The sequence below is a fragment of the Phycodurus eques genome, chromosome 16, assembly GCF_024500275.1.
Source record: "Phycodurus eques isolate BA_2022a chromosome 16, UOR_Pequ_1.1, whole genome shotgun sequence".
NCBI classification, from domain to species: domain Eukaryota; kingdom Metazoa; phylum Chordata; class Actinopteri; order Syngnathiformes; family Syngnathidae; genus Phycodurus; species Phycodurus eques.
This window is the reverse complement of record NC_084540.1, coordinates 19,000,683-19,015,995: the sequence shown is the minus strand read 5'-3', so window position 1 is coordinate 19,015,995 and position 15,313 is coordinate 19,000,683. Positions and strand designations below refer to the sequence as shown.

At 43.1% G+C, this 15,313-nt stretch overlaps 1 protein-coding gene across 2 annotated transcripts in view; it reads left to right on the top strand.

Annotated features, from left to right (window-relative positions):
* The window catches only part of stat5a (signal transducer and activator of transcription 5a), a 48,159-nt gene that overhangs the window by 19,107 nt on the left and 13,739 nt on the right, over positions 1-15,313 (top strand). For both annotated transcript variants that reach the window (XM_061701610.1, XM_061701609.1), the window contains exons 2-7: positions 3,814-3,951; positions 6,888-7,044; positions 9,800-9,889; positions 11,763-11,937; positions 12,953-13,083; positions 13,170-13,321. In XM_061701610.1, coding sequence (XP_061557594.1) covers positions 3,824-3,951; positions 6,888-7,044; positions 9,800-9,889; positions 11,763-11,937; positions 12,953-13,083; positions 13,170-13,321 — 833 coding nt within the window. In that variant the 5' untranslated portion in view covers positions 3,814-3,823. The remainder of the gene's footprint in view (positions 1-3,813; positions 3,952-6,887; positions 7,045-9,799; positions 9,890-11,762; positions 11,938-12,952; positions 13,084-13,169; positions 13,322-15,313) is intronic.

The window sequence follows — 15,313 nt, the reverse complement described above, 5'->3', positions numbered from 1 at the left end:
AATATTTAAATTCAAACAACTGTACTGTATACAATTGAGCGTCATATTTAGAAATTATTATAATGGCTTAAAGTAAGGAAAGGGAAAAAAATTTGGATCAAACTGACAATCACCGATGATTTTTGCTGATTTCAAAAGGACTAACATCGGCCGATCAAGTTGGCCAGATGATTAATCGGTGAGGACCTAGATATGATATTAAAGTCAAAGTTTAATGAAAGAAGAAAGTCATATTTTAACAAGTGAATTTGAAAAGTACAACTTTATTCTTGTAATGTTACGCCTTTTATTCTGGAAAAGACTCCATTATTTTCTGGAAAATAGGACTGTATTCCTCCAACAAATATGACTTCTGTTCTGGAAAACGTTTTCACTTTATTACTTTAGTAATACTCCTTTTGTTCTAAAACAACAACAACAACAACTTCATGCGGGGTTGGTAGATTTATGTGCAATTAGAGCAAAAACGTAGGTATTTAATTAAAAGAACTTGTCATGTACTGGACCTCGGCTTCAGTAAAGGTTCCTGAACATGAGCTTTTTAACTAGTCATAAAATGAAAATAAATGAGCTTTAAACACATGAACGCTCCAAAAATATATGTTGTTGTTGTTGTTGTATTGCATGTGTTGTCTGAATGCTGGCATGAAGGAGAGTGCTCGGAATGGTGGGTGGCACCTCCAGTTTCCTCACAGGAAGTGCTTACGTTAAATGAATGGCAGGTTTCCCTGACAGGAAGGAGTGGGTGATGGCCCGCTCGGGTTCAGTTTGGTTTTTTTTAAATTTATTTATTTATTTTTAAAAAAAAATTTTTTTTATTAAGCTGTGCCGTATTGCGAGTCCCTCTGCGGCGGAATTAAAACGCCTCTCTGCTGGGCTTCAAACGCGTGTGACATACCACCGCCGTGCCGTGAATGTAGCACGCTAATGGGAGACAAGAAAGGTAATGATGAGTCAGCCATTCTCCTGTTGTAATATAACGTTGTGGTTTGTATTTTCGCTGCTGTTTGGATTGTTTGCCTTTTCACCTTTTAAACAAGCTCAATTTGGATTTTGTTTATTGGGAACTAAATAATCTATTTAGGTGACATCCAGAAGAGTAAAATAAAATGTCTTTGATAACATTGATAAAACTGATTCCCCCCCACCAATACTTTCTGGGGGGCGCTCGCGAGTGAGAAATGACTGCGATCAAGTAACATATAAGAGAGGTGAGCAACTTACCTGACTACGCAGTGAGAACGGCGACATTGGTGGTGGTTTTCGAAGCCCAGCAAATCAGCCGTCCGCGTAGGACATCACTATTGCACTATTGCACCCTTGAATTGTCTCGAAAACTATCCAATTACTTCTCTTGAATGTTTTTTGCTAACCGGAGTTCAATAATCTGCCCAAGAAGACTATCGCCGCAAGGCTACCCTGTTCAGCAGACATAGTGTGCGTTCGCTACCACGAGAAAATGATTGACACACTATTAGGTCATACCATCTGCCAAAACAAGTCTTTGATGGGTTGTTCGTGTCGCGGCAGGACCATTTTAAAATAATAATTAAGATTAAATTACAAGTATAAAATCGGGCCAGAGAGAAAAGATTTTTCCAACCATCATCAGGCAGGTCTTACAGATAGTTTTAACATACAGTATATGACAAAGAAAATGTATTTTTAAAACTGTAAACTCTGCCTTTATTGGCATGCATAAATGAAATCTCTCTGTAGTAGTGTTTGTGTGCTTTTTATCCACTTTGATGAAGGGGATACATTTTCTGCCCATCCAGGGTTGGCTGTCTTTTAAACATTTTACAATTACATAAAGTACTGAGTGTTGTCTAACTTGCTCTTGATGTGTTTTTTTTGTTGTTGTTTTTTTTTGTGCGTTTCCTTGGCTGATTCTGACACAGTCGCGCCAAGATAGCATCGAATGGCAACATTTGTGCGGGTATCGTTAATATTAGTTGCATTATGAGAGAAAGGAATGTCATGTGCACTCTTCGTTTATCTGTCCTTTTTGAGCGGCGTCCAAATATCTGCGCTTGTGCTTTCCACTACTGGACGTTACGGATCAAATTACAAAAGCACTTCCTATAAAAGTCAATATGCACACACATCCCCGTAGGCAGGGTATGTGTTCACGAGGAACTCATTTTGGTTGAAATCATACAATTTGGAATTTTGTGGAAACGTCTCCCAATGTAATTAATACAGATGAACTGATCATTCATTTATATAAATTATCGATCAAGAAAACGTAGCGGATTCCTCCCAATGCCGACTCACAGGGCCATTGTGTAAGCCCCTCCCCAACACGTCAAAACAATGCCGTTAAGTTGAAAATTTAAAAAAAGAACATTTATGGCGAGGTCCTGGTTCCCCATAGAAACACGCTTGTCGGCTCTCAAGAGGCTCTCCACGTTGGTTGCTGATCCTGGTATTAGAGATATGAAATATACATTCAGTAGTTTAGTTTATTTGGCATAAATAAGGACATACCACACCTAAAATTTAGAACTGAGGAAGCCTTTTGGATTAAAGGTGAAACGTCTTCAACAAACAAGCACAGCCCAGTTGCCTTGATTCAACCTTTACGGATTACCATGAGCTGGATGATTGAAAATCTACACAGACATTTTATTATTCGACACTGCATGTTTGGATTTAAGATTATTTTCCGTTTTTGTGGGAAAGACAACATCGGACGAAGGTGAAAGTTCAACAAACATTCGCCAGTTATGATTAGTTCCGACTGTGTGCTGGATCATCTTCGGGTGCATTCCCAGGCGAGAATAAGTGGAATTGTTGATGCGGTGTAGGAGTTTTGTCTGAATGAAAGCACCACCCCCGTGGGCTCCCTCGTCGTCCTAATGATCAGATCCTTCTGTCCAGTCACTTCTCCAGAAGTCTTTATTTTTGTGTGCTTTGGATGTGAGCTACAAACTGAGAGGGCGTCACAGTGCGCAGCGCTAACCACCAACACCACATAAACCACAAACATCCCTGCACACTCATTACACACCCACTGGGGATGGCTACTGTGCCCCTTTTTGAGAAGAACATGTGGGTGTATTGACGGTAAAACAACTGCAGAAGTGACCCCAGCACAAAGTCCTCTGCTCGACTTCACATTACACCATGTTTATCATATTTCAGTTGGTATGATAGTCTGTAAATGTCCCTGAACCACAGAACTGTGAGGCGCAAGTGTGCAAAGAAACCCAGCAGTAAATATATCAGCTTCATAGACGCTGTTGTGTTCACACACAGACGTTGACGAGTTAACCACTGAGGCCATTTGAACTCTGTTGCTAAACAAAACAGCAGGACCTACTGAAGCGTTTTCAGATACGAGTGTTTTAAGTTAAAAGCATGGTCAGGGAACAAATTGAATGAGTGTTTTCTTAAAACTAGAACTGCAAAGTATTTAAGCGTTAGAGGATGTGTTCTGTACGTTGCGCCAAATAAGGTTCATGCAGCGAGCATGTTAGCAGTCGGTCCAAATGGGCTTTAAACGTTCATGTGATGATGCGATTATCTCCCCTTGCAGTTTGTGTCAAACCAATTAAGTGAATATCTTCCATCGGTTCAGTCTTTTATTTCTAAATTCCCTCTTCCACGGCAGATCTGTGGGGCGGGGGGGAACAAAGAGGGAATTGACCTCTTTTAAAGACTGTAACTTTTGGAACGCATCCACTTGATTCGATTATCTCCGGCTGATGGCTCTTCCCATCAGCTTCAGATTGTCTTCTTATTTCTTGTCAATTTACAAGCAACTGAACAGACTGACCTGCCTGTCTTCCCTTTCGCTGTCTGCGGCAGGGTGTTGAAGATGGCAGTGTGGATCCAGGCCCAGCAGCTCCAGGGAGATGCTCTCCACCAGATGCAATCTCTGTACGGTCAGCACTTCCCCATCGAAGTGCGACATTACCTGTCGCAGTGGATCGAGGGCCAACTCTGGTGAGTCTGAAAAGTTATTCGACGACAATGGCACACGCATGCTAGGTGCCCCTCTTTGAATTAATCTCGCACGAAGTGAACTCTGCTTGAGATCATTTCATGTCATCCCATTTAATGCCTACTGTATATCTGAGCTCACACCGACTGAACACATGAAATAACCCGCGTTCGCAGATGCCCAGATTGCATGAAAATTGCAGCTGTGACAAAAATAATGCATAAATAATTCAAATATTTAAACGTTACTTACCACAGGGGTACCTTGAACTTATGAGTCGTCACTTGGTCAATTTTTTTTTTTGCTTTGCGTGAGAGCCAAGATGACAGTCGAGAGCGAGCTTCAGCTGTGCTGCCGCTCGAGTCAAGTGGAAAAAAAAAAAAAGGGGGAGCGCGTTTCCATCAAGCTGCGTTTACGCTGCCCTCGCCTTGACTCACACCGATCGGATTTTGATTCCGATCTGAATTGATCTGATTCCGTATTTTTTTTCCCCATTCATGCTGCTATGACACATATCGCAATTTTGCCACTTGAAAGCAAAAATTGGAACTGTCATTTGAACAGTGCAGTATAAATATATGTCTATAGACAGTTGACTATGGGCTATATTCTCCCGTATGCTTAAGTCAGAAAAGGCTCGCAGCTCTGCACTTTTCCCTCTGCGCCCATTCTGCCCTCCACTTAAGTCTATCACTTGCGCGTCTTCTGGCCATGTGCGCGCTTTGTTTAGAGTAACCCTAAAACGTTCCCTCTCATATCTGGCCTTGCGCATATTCTGCCCAAGATCTAAGCAGGTTTCCTCTTGCGCGCTCCAGAGGCTGTAGGAAGTCTAGCGCCCCGGGAAGATGAAACATATCGCAGGTTTTGATTTGCTCGCATGCTCCGAGCCTCCAATGGCTGCTGCTGGTGACCCGGCGGCTGACTCGCCATGCCGACGGACACTTGGCCCATCGCCGACTGCACAACGTCAACATATCATGCCATATTATTTCTTTATTTATTTATTTTAATGCAAGTTCTGAGAGCCACATTTCCGTTTCAAACACGCTGCATGGCGGCTTGGGAGTTTGTCTGAAAGCGTTGCTTACGACAACTGCAGTCATCTTGATGGCGCCATGGTGTTTTAGACATGGAATAATTCTGTTTATATTTGATGTATGTCATTGTCATTTAAGTGACGCGCCCCGTGTGTGGCGCTAGTATGGTTGCTGGGCAACGCTGATCAACAGCTGGCTCACTCGCTTTCTTATTGATGGCCTTCACTCATATGCAGAGTATTATGATTCAATTACATATACAATATGTAGTATGGCGATTAGAGAAGACAAACACACATGCCCCTTAGCCTGTTAGAGTGTGACATAGTCTTTGAGTGGATTTCAGAGGCTTTCACATGTCTCAGGAAATTATCCACATTCCGGGAATTCAATCCACGTGCAGAATTCAATGAGTTATGCCTCTCAAGCCGTTCTGCGCGAACTGACCAGGCAGAATCGGCGTAACTTGAAAATGTGCAAGCCAGGCGCGTAAAATACTGATTTATGTACCAACGGGAGAATATGGCCGTATATGAATAAAAGTAGTGGAACATCAGGCTGTTTCGCCTACGGGAAGGCAGAATGAAAGAAAATACAGAGCCTCTGCTGTTGTGGGAAAAAAATGATGGCTAACTCCAGTTATCGGTAGTCTAATTTAAAAAAAGTGCAAAAAGTCTAAATAATCTAGCGCTCGCTCACTACTATACAAAAATGTTTTGGAGTGCGTCTCATCTCGCCATGCAGTCAGTCTCAGCGCTTGTTTTGCGGGCTGCTTTTCAATCTGTTTGGGATCATAAACAAGCCTTCGGCAAACTCTTTCCAGAAAGCATTTTCCAAGTTTGAGGTTTTTGTCATTGCGTGCGGGCGAAGCATGGCACCGATGTTTGATGACACTCCATAAAAGAAAACTCTTGACAACTCCATTCAGACACAGGAAGTCTGCCGTTTTGGTTTGAAGTGGCCGTTTTATAGTCATTTGGGCCATTTTCTGAGGTCCTTCAAAAAAATAACTTGTCCTAGAGATTTTTTCCAATTGATACCAAATTTGAACTGATGGTTGATTTCATGCGTGTTACACTTAGGCAACATAAATATTCAATAGGGTATCATGAGTAGATGCACAAAAGAAGTCGAAAGAAACTGCAGAGAAACATGCAAGAAGTCTACTATGTTCTTTTGTTGTCACCATTTCCAAGGGTAGAAATTGTTTCAAGAATGTATGAATGTAACCCAAATTTTACAGAAAAATAAAAAATCCGCCCCTGAAGCCACTTTCACTCAGCAGCATGACATTGGATTGGAATGTTAATCATAAGTAGACCCATAAAATAGTAAATCATACCTGAGAAGACACAGGAAGTCTGAAATTTTGGTTTGAAGCAGCTGTTGTGGATTAATTTCCCGAAAGCGCATTTGACCGCATGTCGGCCTACTGGCAGGAATGTGTAGATGCATTTCTCTTCCTCATTAACCCTACCAATATGGGATTTTGGGGGGCAAAAAAAAAAAGAGCCAATATCCAATAATTTGACCGATATATGAGCCGATATTGATATTGATATAGACAAGATATATACAGTACATGAACACACATTCTTATAATACCAGAAATTTGATTCAAGGCAAAGAAGTAGAACACTTCTAATTCACCAAAATATTTTAGGACTATCAATTAGTCATATTTTCCAGCTTTGGAAAAGTTCCAGTCTGCGGATAGAATCTCAGCGCAGCCAAAAAAATTGACACATGCGTTGATCAATGTCGATAAATTGGTGATACGCTGTACTCGGCCCTCCCAGTCCTCTTTCTGGCGCACCTCCCAACTTTCGCGTGTCCACGACAGGGTGCCACCTTGTATTCATCATTTAACCTATTCAAACATGCGTGTTTGCCTCGGTCAGGGATAACATCGACTTGGAGAACCCGCAGGAGGAGTTCAAGGCCAAGCGCTTGCTGGACGGCCTGATCCAAGAGCTGCAGAACAAGGCGGAGCACCAGGTCGGCGAGGACTGCTTCCTGCTCAAAATCAAACTGGGACACTACGCCAGCCAACTCAAGGTAAGTCGTGAAAATCTACGAGCATCAAACGCCTATACAGGTTCGGCGAGAATCACTCATGCGCAAGGGTGCGTCGACAACTCTCGACGATGGTCTGGTCCAGTCGGGTTCGAGCACGTGGCGCAGTGTCTGGCAGGTTTAAAGCAGCTTTTGTTCTGTGGTCTACTGAGGAGGTGCGGGCATTTGTGTCCATATTGGCAGAAGACGAAATACAGCGAGATAGGAAGGCGCAACAAGAAACGAGCGCGTCACCTTCTTGATCCCGCTCCAATCCCTCCCACTTTTGACTGATGCCTGTTGTAATGGAAAAGCAACGGCGGCCAGGCCAGGCGAAGCGAGGCGAGGCGGGAGTAGAGCGGGGCCAGGCCGTTCTGGAATTTGTCATGGAAAAGCGGCAAAAGATGCTTTAAAATTATACACATTTTTCATTCACTCCACAGTCAGGTGGTAAGCTACTTGTGTAGCCACCGTGTGCTCTGTGGCAGGCCGACGGAAGCGTAGCTGCTGTTCTGCACCTCCGAGGGCCACTAAACATAACGACGCTCGGGTGGGGATACGACCCAGCGGTGTCTTGAGATAGTAGTGAGTCGACACACCATTGTTGGACCGATTTCTTTATTTTTTGCTTTGACTTGCGAGCGCAGACTTAAGATACAAGCGCTGTATGATGGCAGTGACTCAACTCACTTCAAAACAAACAGCAGTTTGACAGATATGATTAGAGCGCAATTGTTCAAAAAAGAGACTTCAAGCTGTTTATTGGCATTCCCAGTTGGAGTTTATTTTCAAACTACACATGACTAACGCTTAATAACACCTATGTTGTGTTGATTTAACCCTTTAAGCAATAAATTGAACACGAACAATGCAGCAGCACAGAGACAGATAATGTATCATTGCTCAAAGTCATATACAGTGGATCGCCGCTTTTCACAGGGAATAGTAACCGGGCCTTGGCGAATAATGATGCGAAAAACGAATAAGCTCGGGACTGGGTCAAAAAAAAAGAAAAAAAAAAAAAGGAATAAGTGGGGGATCCGGGAAAAATACCCACAAATAAGCGCAGGTTTCTGCCAATAACGGGGAAAGGTTTCCCCAAAAATCCACTAATAGGTGAATCCGCAAATGCTGAACGCAAATATGCGGGGAATCACTGTATTTTTTTATCCTCTGCGTAGAACATCTGTTATTAGCACCATACTGATGAGCTGAGAGAGGAGTCGAGACGTCTTGACAGTAAATCTGTCTGTCTGTCTTATACTGCCCCCATTTGGCCAAGGCAGGCACACCAGGAGCAGCCCAATGGCCATTCAATTGATGCAGCGTGACAAAAACTGTTAAATTCTTTATAAATCTATTTAATGTAATTATTACTGTATGTTTTTATAAAATACAATATTATGGAATGCTATTTTTCCTCATTAAAATAAACATTTTTGGGTGGAAGGCTGGAATGGATTTGTGGCATTGTCATTCATTTCAATGGGAAACGATGACGTTTTGAGTTATGATTGTGGTCACAGAACAAATTAAACTCGTATCTCAAGGCACCACTGTGCAATTCTTTCATTGAAAGTGTTTCTCCTGTAGGAACAAGCCGTCCCTTTCGACATCTCCCTGGTTGAATGTTTTTTTTAGAAAGAGCACACAGAGGAACACCAAATGTTTCAGAACAGTTTGTATCCACTGCAAGGAAAAACATGAGGACAGTCCAAGTGCGGCCTTGGTAGTTAGCCAGCGCCGCTATTTATGATCCCTGCTCTCAAAATCCATTCTTCTCTCGCCTCCTGCTAGCCTCCCGGAAACCAGGCAGTGGAACTGGGCGAAGGGGGATTGGCTTTGCAAAGCCAAATTCCTGGATTTCTGGCGCCAAATAATTTCGCTTTTGGGATTTTATTTGATTTTTTTGTTTTTTTTGTTTGTTTTACTGACATGGCCACAGTGCGACGCATGCATATACTGAAATCGAAGACAATTTGGAGTTCAACTGAAATTTCCTAGAAAAATAATGCCTCAAGTTAAACGGTCATCTTTCATTATTATCCATAATTTGAGTTATTACTGTGATTAACATCTCTTCATGCTTGTAAAAGGTGCATGGAGTGCACTTACAGTATATTGCACTTTGTCTACACCATACGGTGCACAAAGTGCTTTACAAAGCCTCACATTCACCCATTAACGCACACATTCATACATCAATGACATGTTAAAATGTTGCTTTAATGCATTAATTCCATCCATCAATTTTCAGTACTGCTTATCCTCACTATGTTCGCAGGTGAGCTGGAGCGTCTATCAGCTGACTTTGGGCGAGAGGCGGCTACACCCTAGACTCGTCGCCAGCCAATCACAGGGCACATAAAGACAAACAAACATTCACCCTCACATTCGATCACACCTAAAGACATCACACCTGCATGAAAATAGACATGATGCAGATTATGTTTGACTTTGGATGCAGCCGTCCCACTGACGGATTAAAGGAAATAATTCTTAGTGTAACTGTCACTCCATGAACATCTAAAACACTGCTGTGTCCTCGTATGCTAATGATCGCGCAAACGAAGCACGTCCCTCTTCAGAGATGGCCATCATTAAGGCTCCTCTAATGAGCTTTAGTGTGTTCGGCGCACTGGGCCCCCGAGAAGCTCCTTGATGCGTCTAAATTGGCGAGTGCGGAGCACGGCGGCCGCTCGCCTAGTCAGGGGCTAACGAGACCTTAACCACGGCACATGTTCTCCTTGTCTTTCAGAGCACGTATGACCGATGTCCTCTGGAGCTGGTGCGCTGCATCAAGCACATCCTCTACACGGAGCAGCGGCTAGTGCGGGAGGCCACCAACGTGAGTGTGTGCGCTATCAAACTGCACTCGCATCTTGTCCGTCACGGCACGGAACGCAACGACACGTGCACTCATTTAGCTTTAAAATGAACTCGGAAGGCTACTGAAACATAGACAAACAAAAAACAAAGAGTTCATCATGGGAAAGGAGTGTAAGGTTTTAGAAGTCTGTCTCCAGACTTAAACCCCATAGAGCACGCATTTTACCTGCTTATTGTGAGACTTAAGGAATTAACGCACACCCCCCCCCCCCCCCACCCTAAAAAAAAAAACCCCAACATCAACTGGAAGAGGTACGTTGCTTTTGTCTACAGATCATCCCTCAGTTCCATTACCACGGTAGTAACTTAATCCAAACTTGTACACATCAGAACGAGCCCTAGTCAATCATTCACCTACGCTAAACAAATGTCATCAAGTACATATATGAATGAAAAAACGTCTAGGCCATAAATATAAAACTATCCAAGGCACTAAGTGAGCGTACCTTCTTGTGCCGTGTAACACCATCTCGTTACACTGTAATGTTACGCGGCTGCGCAAGCTAGTTCCTTGCACACCGTTCATAACCCAAAAACATGAAAAACACTTCCAGGCCATACATGCAAAACAACCCAATAAAAGTACAGCACTAAGTGAGCGTGTCTTTTTGTGCCGCATGACACCATATTCTTACGCCGCTCTGCAAATAGTTCCTAGTTTTTGCTCTCATGCCGCCAGTCGTAACCTAAATATGTCATAATTACAGTAAATAGTTGTTCCCAAAAAATCTTTATGCCATCAATATAAAACAAGCCAATGAAAAGTACAGCACTAAGTGAGCTTACCTTTTTGTGCCGCGTAAGACCGTATTGTTATGCCACTGTGCAAACTCATGCATTGCACACCATTCATAACCTCGAAATGTCATATTTATAATAAATATTTGAATGAAAGGCCATAAATATAAAACAATCAACTGAAAAACAGTGAGTAACTGAACGTGTCTTCTTGTGCTATGTTACAACCGTATTCTTACATTACAAGCTCGTTCCTTGCGTGCTGTTCGTAACCTCAAAACCACATCTGTCGATTCTGTCGTAACCTGAGGACCCCCTGAATTCTTTGAAAACTGACGACAGAAAATCTCCTGAAACGTCATCTCATTAAGCAGTCCTCCAAGGGCCATACGAAATGTTAGAAAAAAACAAACGTTCAAACAAATGTTTATTAGTATACTAAGCGCATGCGCGGTTTTTATTTTATTTTTGGCTTAAATAACAGTTTCTCATAGGTTTTATTTGTTTTTAACTTTTAAGAAACCACTGAGTTAGTTTTAACCAGTGTGAACACAGCCTCTGCCGTCTCATTGGTATTTTTGTCTTTTTGCCCAAACAAATTGCACCAGAGTTTATTTTTCAGTCAACAAAATGTGACAAAGTGAGAACTCATCCAGAGAAACAGGGTAAATACTTATTTCACAGCAGTCATTTCTGCAATGGCCCTGCACAACGCTGCAGCAAAGCATGGAAATCAAGATAGCTTTTTTGTTTTATTGCACGCCACGAGTTATGAAAGGCATAAAGCCAGCAGTGCGTGAACATCTGAATCTTGGTAACTCCTGGCGTGAATTGATTTTCAGTCACAATGCGCCTCTTCTATTAGTATATGTGGCCTGATGAGGAGTCAACCCTGTTTGGTCGTTATCTGACTGAGCACAGTCATGCAGCACTACTCTATCTTAGACTTGCAATTATGGATTTTACTGTCACAAGCTCAGTGCATCATGTCCATCTTGGTTTCTTTATCACTTTCTCTCCTAACTGAGCTCGCTATTCTTGCTAATGAAACTTCTAAACTCTCTTTCTGTCCCACCCCATCCATGCAACTTAAGTCCAGCTCTCCGGTGGGTGGAATGTTGGACAGCATGTCTCAGAAGTACCAGCAGATCAACCAAGCCTTCGAGGAACTTCGCCTGCTAACCCAGGACACGGAGAATGACCTGCGCAAGCTCCAGCACAACCAGGAGTACTTCATCATCCAGTACCAGGAGAGCCTGCGCATCCAGGGTGAGACAAGAGTGCCCCCATCCTGTCATATAGTGCAAGGGATCTCCAAAGTCAACCCCCCCCCCCAAAAAAAAAAGTTGGACAATTTGGAGATCAGTCAAGGATCAAGAATTACAGCACTCATTTACACCCTATTTTTTAACCCTCCTGAAGCTTAGCCTGTTTTGAGGGGTGGTCCAGTCTCATGAAAAGCTAACCCCGCCTGTCCTACAGCGGAACCAACGGCGAGTACGGCTTTTGTTACCATGACAATAGGGGGCGGAGCGAGGGTGTCGATACGAAACGTGGCTTCAATTGGGGAAGTGGAGCACATGGTGTGGACATCGGATCCATCGGAAACACAAATACCGTCTCCCCCACCACTGCGTAGACAATTTCACTACGCAATCAAGTCTGGGAGTATGGACACTTATCAGAAGCTAACGCTTTTAGCTGATGCTTAGCTGTGCATCCAACAAAACTCAATGCAGCTCTGCTGATCTTTTGGCTTTGGATAGTGTTTCAGACAGTGTTGTCCGGCCGTGGCTTGAAAGTGGCAGGTCCTCACCAAGCCTAGCTGTCAAGTCGCGGGGAGAGAAACTCGAAACTCAGTGTGGTTTTTATTATATAAATTGTGATTTTCCGAAAGCTCACAGACATAGTTTCAGGAATCGGCCGAGACAAGATTTATTTGGTTGTTAATTGTACACTTGATAGGTGGGCAAGTAGGCACTTCTGAGACCTAACTATTTATCCACAAGAGATTGAAAAATCAATTTGCCATAATAAATCGCCTTAAAATGTTTCCTATGGGGAAATAATGTGGAAAAAGAAACAACAACTTGAATTCGTTTTCCAACAACATGCCTACAAGGTTGAATACCATGTCAAGAAATGGACTTGAGCCTTGTCCTTGATCCAAAACATCAACAAGAAAAGCACAGACGACATACAGCTATTAAGGGCAAAAGGCCTCTGAAGAGGGTCTTACAAAACCATTAATTCATCTTTCATTTCAATACCCCCAACCTTCTAGCTCAGCTTTCCAGCCTGGCCACACTGCCCCCTGCTGACCGACAGTTACGAGAACCCACTCTGTTGAACAAAAGAGCAACGGTGGAGGCATGGCTGACAAGGGAGGCCAACACACTACAGAAGTACAGACTGGTATCCACTCTACTTTTCGTCCTCTCTTGCTTCTGCTGCACAAGCGCATCATAAACGGAAACGTTGACGTTATCGTTGTCGTCCAGGACCTGGCAGAGAAGCACCAGAAAACACTGCAGCTGCTGAGGAAGCAGCAGACCGTCATCCTGGACGACGAGCTGATCCAGTGGAAGAGACGGCAACAGCTGGCAGGCAACGGGGGCCCGCCGGAGGGGGGCATGGACATCCTGCAGTCCTGGTGAGTTTCTGTTCCGCCTCCCGCTAGGATCAGTGCCCCCGTTCTAAGGCCACGCGGGATCACCAAGTTCAGCGCTTTACAAACTGGACTGCCGCTGAGTTTGTGCCCCAAGTCTATTGGTCTCCTAATGAGATCGAGAGAGAGCACTTCATGTGGCCGTTACTCAAGAGGACGCAAATGAATATCTGTGACGCGGGTCGAGCTGGTCAACTTTCAAAATGGAATTTCCCATTGGGGTGAATTTGATTTGAAGTAATTCATTCCAGCAACCAACATTTCTCAATTATAAAACCTATTAACTTTACAGGGTTAGGTTAGGTGTAACCAACATGAAAACCGGAGACCTGTCTATGAGTGAAAAACCGTTATGAAGGCGGAAGTGGAAGGTTTTAGACTGGCCAATCTCCAGACTCCAGACCGTAGAGCAGGGGTGTCAAATTTGTTCTCTTCGTGGGACGCAAAATAGTTATGGTTGCCAGCAGGCGGCCCGCTGTAACCAAATAAATGTATCATCAAAATAGATTTAATGACATTTAAAATGAATCAGTAACAGCTTAAATCTTTTCTTTTTAGGTGAACAACACAGACAGCTGAACCAGTAACAATATTATCCTGGCTTATTATCATGATATAAATGTTGCCGAAAGTTATGTTTGCAACACATGACGGGCATTAGCCACAGAAGATGAGCTGCAATACATTTGTTTACGGACTGGAGCATGAGACAGTTACACTTCTTGTCTCTTACCTTAAATGCCTTCATAAAGACCCTATCATATGACATACGGTAATTGCCCCTGCATTTGGTTATTATCATTTTCATGGCTTGAAGAAAAATTGTGGCGAGCTTCTGTGGGAGACATAAAATGTCGCAGATGGCCAGATATGGCTGACGTGCCTTGCGTTTGCAGAGCATGCATTTTTACTTGCTACAGAGGAGAGGAACCAACGCTCAAAACAAACATCTAGTTTGTCATTCGAACACTTTGTCATTAGTTATTTTTTCATTGGAGTGTTGAGCAGTTGTGATTTAGCCTGAGGAACTCTACACAAGTGGCTGTCTTGTTTGTGATTAGGAATAGTGATGCAATTCTGTTGATCTATGTTGCTCCGTCTCTAGACTGCTAAAACGTTCTTTCAGTTATACAACCCCAATTCCACTTAAGTTGGGACGTTGTGTTAAACATAAATAAAAACAGAATACAATGATTTGTAAATTGTATTCGACCTATATTAAATTGAATACAGTACAAAGACAAGATATTTCATGTTCAAACTGATAAAGTTTATTGTTTTTAGCAAATAATAATTCACGTAGAATTGTATGGGTGCAACACGTTCCAGAAAAGCTGGGACAGGCTCATGTTTACCACTGTGTTACATCACCTTTTCTTTTAACAACATTCAATAAACATTTGGGAACTGAGGACACTCATTGTTGAAGCTTTGTAGGTGGAATTCTTTCCCATTCTTGCTTGATGTACAGCTTCAGCTGTTCAACAATCCGGGGTCTCCGTAGTCGTATTTTACGGTTCATAATGCGCCACGGGTTTTCAATGGGAGACAGGTCTGGACTGCAGGCAGGCCAGTCTAGTACCCGCACTCTTTTACTACGAAGCAGCGCTGTTGTAACACGTGCAGAATGTGGTTTGGTATTGTCTTGTCTAAGAAGGGGTGTCCATAAAAAAAGATGTTGCTTGGATGGCAGCATATGTTTCTCCAAAACCTGTGTGTACTTTTCAGCGTTAATGGTTCCTTCACAAATGTGTAAGTAACCCATGCCATTGGCACTAACACAGCCCCATACCATCACAGATGCTGGCTTTTGAACTTTGCGTCCATAACAGTCCGGATGGTTCTTTTCCTCTTTGGCCCGGAGCACACGACGTCCACAATTTCCCCAAAATTTTTTAAATGTGGACTCGTCGGACCACAGAACACTTTTCCACTTTGCATCAGTCCATTTTAGATGAGCTCGGGCCCAGAGAAGCC